At 40.9% G+C, this 8,581-nt stretch overlaps 1 protein-coding gene across 2 annotated transcripts; it reads left to right on the forward strand.

Annotated features, from left to right (window-relative positions):
* Positions 1-3,338: 3,338 nt before the first annotated feature.
* irf7 (interferon regulatory factor 7) lies at positions 3,339-8,569 on the forward strand. Of its 2 annotated transcripts, none has more exons than XM_084061113.1 (10): positions 3,339-3,512; positions 3,610-3,763; positions 4,579-4,747; positions 4,863-4,942; positions 5,321-5,372; positions 5,478-5,621; positions 6,572-6,762; positions 6,892-7,096; positions 7,243-7,358; positions 7,528-8,569. In XM_084061113.1, exons 1-10 carry the CDS (start codon positions 3,505-3,507, stop codon positions 7,702-7,704), a joined length of 1,296 nt encoding a protein of 431 aa, XP_083917239.1. In that variant the 5' UTR covers positions 3,339-3,504; the 3' UTR covers positions 7,705-8,569. The 2 variants fall into 2 exon arrangements, with proteins under 2 accessions (XP_083917239.1, XP_083917238.1); XM_084061112.1 differs by having other exon boundaries at positions 3,340-3,512; positions 4,579-4,768.
* The last annotated feature ends 12 nt before the right edge of the window (positions 8,570-8,581 follow it).

The following is an 8,581-nucleotide window of genomic DNA, read 5'->3' on the forward strand; positions in this document are numbered from 1 at the left end:
TGAAAGTAGTGAGGTAAACCAATGATAGGCCTACTTAAATCCATAAAATCCTGCATCAGCTTTTTTATGAGGTCATGGAAATCCCTGGACATTGAGATAGGATGTGGATTTGACATGGGGACAAAATAAGTGTTGGGAAAACTCAACATAGATATAACTGCATACTTGCAAGTAAGTCTTATGGTAGTGTCTGTTGTTACTAGCAGATGAGGGGTAATGAACAACTTTTTTATAACAAGAACTCAACTTTGTTCCATAACCTGGCCTGATGGGAAAACAAACCTGAATGACCCTATCTATATAGGTTGATTGTGCTGATGCAATAATTCAACCACACATAAATTGGCACAGCACTTATGTAAATTGTGATGCATGCATCTCAGCATGTCAAGGATTTCAGTGCATTGAGTATTCATTCAGTCATATCATTCATTAACTGAGGTGTGGTCTATTAACTATGTGGTCTGCAGGTGAAATGGAAGGAAATGACCGTGGAGTAGAACAAAATAACTAACATGGAGGCTATGGCTCCATTCATAGGTTAGAGTTGAATTCCAAATGATGAAACTGCACTCAACTGGTGATGTAATATCAGCCCCCAAACATTCTCAAAATTCCCATGCAGCTGACGTGGCATGGCATTGTAAAGTGAGGGTGTGTTTGGTTGCTGGTGATAAGAAATCAAAACTCCCTCTTAACTTTTCTCATACTGCCACAGATGATTGAAACATAGCAAATAAATGTATACTGTTACTGTATGTTATAGTTCTTATTGATTAACACGTTGTGACGCATTGTGGGCTTGTAGATCAGATATTCTTTGGAAGATTTGCCTAAAATGACATGCCCAAAATAGGAATGCCATGTTTTCCTGTGTGTGTGTGTGTGTGTGTGTGTGTGTGTGTGTGTGTGTGTGTGTGTGTGTGTGTGTGTGTGTGTGTGTGTGTGTGTGTGTGTGTGTGTGTGTGTGTGTGTGTGTGTGTGTGTGTGTGTGTGTGTGTGTGTGTGTGTGCTGGGGAGTGAGGGATGGGAGAGACAACAGTGGTGGTTTTCCAAATAACAGTCTCACAATCTGGAATTCCCCATTAAAAGTCCCTTCAATACCTTTTTGCTGGGCCAGATTGTACTCTCTTAATTGTCCACTGAAGTCAAGAGTCTCCCCCTAAAGTCAATAAATCATTCAAATGTGCATTGCATGCATTAGCAATCTGGAAGCTTCATATCTAACTTGTGCTGCATCTTTCTTATGTATCTTTGCATTTCTATAGCAAACAACATTGTCACATCATCAACTGCTAAAAAGGCTGGGATTATAGTTATGAAATTGGAAGTGGGATGTCATCTAGGAATGCTCTACAACAAAATGCAGCATTTTCTCTTTCTTCCTTTTCAGCCATAAAGCATGTCTGTAATGGAGCATATAGCTATTAATAGCAGACAATACCTTTGTATTTAGAAAAAGCTTAACCACTTAACTTCTATTTTATAAAATGTTTTGGTGCCTATAATGACCTGCCCAAAATAGGGATGCCAGGTTGAAAGTGGTTAATTTATACTCAATTGCATGACAGAGTAGCTATAAATTAGGCTTATATGATGATGAAAAATGATGTGAAAGTGGCCTTGTGTCAATGACAGAACTATGTCCTCCCCTGTCTACAGTGATGAGCCCTGGGCCTGCATGAATGAGAGCCATGCAAGCAGTACTTCCAACCGCAGGAAGAGAGAAGTGCTCCATTAGACAGTGGATCACTTCCCTATTCCTTGGAGTAACATGGGGGAACTGTAGGCTACAGTACGTTTGTGACATGACATTTATAGCACATAAAGTGCATGGTGGCCATGGGGTTACTGTTCCTCACGCATTCTGTGGTAAAAGCTTGGATATGGAACAAGTTAGACAACACAAACCAGTTCCCCCCAAGACACATTTATGTATTTCAACAGAGTTGAGCAAATTGACGTTAACTTTGTGTGCAAAGTAAACGCTATTTACATAACGATAACCTCACTCTGTAGAGTTATGAGAAGGAGGGAATGCCCATTGTATTATATTTTGTGATGTTATGAAATATTGAGGATGTAAAGGAGCTGATTGGTGGTAGAATATGTCTAATTTAATTTACTTCAAACTAGGGCATCCCCACTGCTATTCTCGCCCACTGTGTATCTGCAGGACTGTCTCACACACACATGACACAGCCATACACCTGCACGTATCTAATACTGAAACTCTTGTCTTGACTTTAACCCATGTCATGCAATCCCCCAGCATGTCATATGAGCTGTGATGTTATTTGTTCATAGGAACAGGCCTGAGCTGCAGTTAACATGCACTTTCATTTTTATTTTTATATCTCTTGTCAAGTGCATCCATCAGAACAGGTGCAGCTAGTCCTGGTGAATTCCTCACAATGAGCCATTCATTCCTCTGGCTGAATGAACAGCAGGCTAATTCATGACAAATAATGACTCAGATATTGAAGTAGCCTACTGAAAAATATGATGGGTGTATTTAAATGCTTAGAATACATTCTTATTTCCAAATAAAATGTACTGGAAGGTTGTAATATGTGTTGTCATAGTTGTAGTACTTGTAATAGCCTATACTACCATACTTAGTCAGTTATAAAGTGCTTTATAACGAAGTAGACTATGGTAGTTATAATGTGATGTTCCGCTGAGCTTATAATGCATCATGACCAGCACTTATAATAATTCATAAACCTTGTTATGCATAATTATAAACATTTATAACGAGTGTTGAGAAGCCTTATATAAGTGCATTATGTGATTGTAATGCATTAGAACGTTAAAGTAAAGTGTTACCCATGTTTCTTTATCATCATCATCATGACGATGATTAATATTAATTGAATATTAATTAATTCATTACTTTTAATTACTTAATTGCCTACTCGGGGGCCATGCAAGTCGGGTATGATGCAACTCGGGAATAGGCTACTAGTGCACTTCGCCATCATAACACTGATAACAAGTGACGCTGATGCAATAATACTAGCCTAGCCTGGCATGGCCAAACCGATATATTATAACTCTATGGGCCAAACTAGTATTAATCTGCCGAGGGCTATTTTTATTTTTTTGCACTGGCAGATTCGTCTGGTTTTCAGGCTAGCTACATTAAAATAATACATGTACCAAAATGACGTTGTATTGTGCTACTAGTTTCGCCGTTCGATATGCAGTCAGTGAGGAGGACTATTCTGAGCCCCCCCCCCCCGGCTACAGACAGACTGACGTGCAGGAACACAAACAGGTTTCACCCATATGTGGCACCTCACCGGATATAAGGACTCTCCTACTCACATTATTATCCAGATGGGAGGGACTTCAAATCATGACATCACTGTGTTTCTCTATATAACCCCGTGTCTGTCGGGTGCATCAACAAAACAGTAGAATACTTTAGTAAGCGGCGGCTCAAAACAAACTGTAGAATACTTTTTAGACTAAGGGGCGAAAGACAGATCTGCAGAAACCATGCAAAGGTAAGCAAATCTCCCTGTTTAGTCTCCCTATGCCTGCATGCTGTCAAAAACAGAACGTAACGAGTCTATTTGCTCTGTCATTTCTCTCTCTCCACAGTCAACACAAGCCGCAGTTCTCCAGCTGGCTCATAGAGCAGGTGGGCACGGGTCAGTTCCCAGGCTTGTGTTATGTGGACCAGAACAAGTTCAGAGTCCCCTGGAAACACAACTCCAGGAAGGACTGCAACGACGAGGACAGTAAAATATTCAGGGTAAGCTGCTGGTTGGGCTCTGTAAAAAGCTGCAAACCGCAAGTTTCATGTTCTCCCCGGGATTCGAACACGGGTCTGTCTGCCGCATCGAGACCGACTTTCTACCGCGCTGTCAGTCTCCGCGTGTCAAAGAAATCGCAGCTCTACTTGTCACAAAGACGCGAGCCACGAGGTTTTAAGTGTCTCACTTGAAGAGCAGAGCAGGGAGATCACTTCCAACCACTGTAGTTACTGTATTAACACAGTGGTTCTCAACCTGTGGGTTGGGTGACTTTTTTTTGGGGGGGGGGGGGGGGCTCAAACATTGGCCAAATTGTCTAATAACATAAGAAAGAGGCAAACATTGTGAAAATAGCAGATCTACAACAAGCTCACAACTTGGGAGGTGTTCTGAGCTTTTTTCACAATATTTATCTGTGGAACTGAGTGAAACAGTCACACAGGCGAGTCAAAACAAAATTGATGTCCAAGTGCTTGTCAGAGTGGGGGGGGTCCCAGTTCAAATATATTTTGGGGGGTCATCGCCTGAAAAGGTTGCGAACCACTGAAGATAATTCTTTTTTTTAACTATAAGCTCACAGCGCATCGCTACCCGTTGTGAGCTTGTAGATCAGTTATTTTCGAATAGCCAAAGTATGAAATACTTTTTTCAAATCGTTAGGCTACCTGACATCAGGCTCAGGCATGTCCATATTTAGGGATAATCCAACCGCCCGCCACAGACAGACACCGCCTGCCACACCTTGAATGTATACACATTATTTTGTACCATTTACTCGGTTATTGTAACAGTTGAGTTATACTTTGGTTTGCAGGAGTGGGCTGTGGTAAGTGGTAAAATCCATGAGTTCCCCAACGACAAAGCCAAATGGAAAACTAACTTCCGCTGCGCTCTGAACAACCTCAAGTGCTTCAAGAGGATCCACGACAATTCCAAGAATGCAGAGGACCCACATAAAGTCTATGAAATCATCAACACTGGCTGTGAAATCATCAACACTGGCTGTAAGACTCAGCATTTTACTGCATGCCTGTTATTTGATGTCTTGCCTTTAATGTTAAATTGAGATGAAAATGATTGCTTTAACTTTGCTTGCAGATAACTATGCATGCGAGCCAATGGAAGATGATCCAGACATCTACAGATCTCCTATAGACTACCTCCCCCCAGGCAATGAGGTACTGTATAGACTACTGCACTGTTTCTCAACCAATGGGTCAGGACCCAAAAATGTGTCGCACAATGTTGTTACAGGGTCACAAACAAAGAAAGAGGTGGTATCTGATGATTTAGATTGTGGCTGACTTTCACGGCCTACTTCATATATGACATCAATCTCACAGTGTGAAAGCAAGTACAATCCACCATACTAGATTATGGTCACAGCTATTTGGCAGTCAAAATACAAATACCTCTTCTAAGGTTGTCTGTACACGACGACCTTTAAAATACAAACAAGACTCTTCATTTGTCGTCTTTTCTGTTATACAAACAGGGTTGTTATTGGACAAGTCAAATGTATGGTACTGTATTTTTATGCCTCATTCTCTACACAGCACACTCTGGTTAACGACATGAGAACCTTGGAGCTCAACAACCATCACACAGGTACAATGAATCCCTTAACCATACTGGTCTCAACGCTATGATTCTAGTGATTATTATGAATAACAAAATACGTATACGTGACAGTTTTTTTATTGTCTTTGGCAGGGCAGCAGCAGTGGGAAGAGATCTATGTCGAACAGAGTCAAGTGGTTCCCATTAGCTACGCTGTTCAGCCTTCACCAGTAGAACCACTACCGGTTTCACAGAACCACACACAACAAACACCACAGCAGGCATCTTACTACTCCGGTATAGCAAGTTACTTTAATACAGTAGATATATTAAATACTGTAGTAAACACTGCAAATACTGTAGAAATATGAATCTAGCTAGAACTAAAGATGACACACAATGAATATCACTGAGCAGAGATCATAGAAGCTGTCAACATATTCTCATGTATTGTATTATATTATAACCTGATGACACAAAAATAGAGACTATTACATCAATATACATCCTGGTAAGGTGTATATGACTATTGAGTCTACTAGTCAGCGAGTCCTATCAACAATAATATAATACAAATTCAAATTCAAATGTAGTCCCCTTTTAGTTGTTGTCGGGTAGGGGTGTGCCGATATATCGTCCCGCGATATATCGCGATACGTTTTCGCGACGATATGTATCGTTTTGGGGAAAAAAAATATCGTTTTTGAATTTTTTTTTTTTTACAATCATAATAATCAGGCATGCAAACGGCCCCGAAGTGAAAAGAGTGACAACATGTTTTTTTTTCGGGTCAGGTGTCATACTATTTGGATTCAAAACGGCTATTGTAGCTGAAAAGCTACAAGTTTGCATGTCTGAATAATGCAAAAACAGAATTATTTGTTTGCATTTTCTTTTTTTCTCCTCCATATATTTTCATAATAAAAAAAGTGCGTATCGTATCGTATCGAAGTTGTGAGCCAAATATCGTATCGTATCGTTTCGTGAAATTAGTGTATCGGCACACCCCTATTGTCGGGGCATTGTTCACTGTTGCTTTTTGAACATATGTGAAATGGATCTTATGCATTTACCCATCCTAAGTATAAGGCGCATTGGGTGCTATTATTGCAGTGTTCAACTGGGTGGACTGGGTGGATGAACTGGTGACCTTTCAATTCCCAGACGGCCTTCTACCCACTCAGCTAGTGCCATCCTCAATGTACCAGGATGACGAATACTTGATGGTACTGATTATTTCTCCACAGCAAATCCAGAGCCAGTACTGCCACCATCCATCTACGACCTGGAGATCTCCATTCACTACAGGAGAAAAGAGGTATTGAAGACCCAGGTATCCTGTTCTCGTCTCCAGCTGCACTACCAACACGAGGCCCCTGAACCCAGTGTCCATTATGTCAACTTCCCCACTACTGAGTGCCTACTGGACCACAAACAGGTAAAACGCAACTCCCTGTGGCCAGATCTTTATATCGATCCATGGGGTGTAACTAATATGTATCGTCAATGTTTGTCATGTGAGGATACAAGAGGTTATTTTCTAATCATACATCATTCTTTACACCAGATTGATTACACCAATCAGATCCTTAATAACATTCAAAGAGGCCTACTCCTAGAGGTACGGGACACGGGTATCTATGCCTGCCGGCAGTCCGACAAGTGCCGTGTGTTCGCCAGTACGAGTGACCCCAGTGAGGCTCTTTCAGAACCCAGCAAGCTGCCACAAAATACCATGATGGAACTTCTTAGCTTCGAGAAGTTTGTCAGTGGTAGGTATGGATCTATTAGGTATTATCCATGAAAAATAGCATGAATAGCGGATAATACTGTACTGTATACTTATGTAGCAGGCCTACACAAAAAATCTGTTGCACCAACAGCCTAAAGTGAACACTTTAGTCTTTCTATATTTCAGAGCTGAAGCAGTTTAAAGACAACCAGGGTGGCTCGCCTCACTATGCCATCAACATCTGCTTCGGAGAGAAGTTCCCTGATGGAAAACCAATGGAGAGGAAGCTTATCATGGTCAAGGTAACACTCTTGCTCCCCTGAGATTCATCAATGCAGTGACATAATAAAGGCTAGCAATAGACTTACATCCTGCAAATATGAAGTTACCATTATTTCTTGCCTGTCATCATGGTCCCATGTCTCTCCGCTTAGCGCTCACTTTTCTCTTCTCTCTCTCCCCGTTCCCCAGGTGGTTCCACTGATCTGTCGTCACTGGCATGAGGTGGCCCAGTCAGAGGGGGCGTCGTCTCTTCAAAGTGCCTGCATCAGCCTGCAGATCTCACACAACAGCCTCTACGATCTAATCAGTTCTGCCTTTGGCCTGCCAGCATTTGACGAGGCACCACAGGCTGCTGCACCCTTCTAGACCAGATCTATTGACTCTCATTGGTCCCAATCTGAATTAAACACTTAAAACTTCTGTATAATTAGTTGACTGGAGTTCCCCAGGGCTCTACACTAGTCCTGGGGAACTCCACTACAACATCTTTGCTTAAAATAGCAGATGTAGATCTGCTATTTTTGACAAATGTTTAGCCCAGAATAGAGATGCTAGGGTTCTAGTGGTTAATGCCACCCCATGCACTTAAAAAGTACCCGATGCTCGTGTCTAACATTTAGCTAATGGTATGACGTTGACTGACATCTGATGTACAGCGCTGGTGGTGAACACACTGCACTGATTGTGCAAAGTGAACATCATCCTTACTTTATGAATTGATTGTAGGTTGAATTAATTACGGAACTGTCAATACAGCTTCTTAAAAGAATGTTTGCACTATTTAAATATATTCTGAATATATTTTGCTGAACTCAAGGTCAAAGTTTTATACTTGAATGATTTGGTTGTAAATGTCAAATTAGATTACTCTTCTAATCTCATGTAATATTCTGATTATGCAGTTAGGGCTCAGGTCTTTGTTTTTCCTGAGCACACGTTCAATGTGTGAGCTTGTATACGTCACTAGGTATGACATATGTATGTATTGTATTATTGTGTAATGTTTTAGGGGCATATTTACATCAAACTCATTTGACCATGTCTGTGGTTTGCACAAATTATTTAAAGTCTTACAGGACTACTCTGTAAACCTTACTCCACTTTTAGTGATGTAGCCACTAAGCAATGAACAGCACTCCAGTAGTTATGATTTCTCCTATATTGTTTACTACTTTCATACAATGTGTCCCTGTGGTTCATGTTGTATTCAGAATAAAGGCTTGGTTGACCATAAAAACCTTGA

Source organism: Gymnoscopelus microlampas (assembly GCF_963454915.1).
Source record: "Gymnoscopelus microlampas genome assembly, chromosome: 6".
NCBI classification, from domain to species: domain Eukaryota; kingdom Metazoa; phylum Chordata; class Actinopteri; order Myctophiformes; family Myctophidae; genus Gymnoscopelus; species Gymnoscopelus microlampas.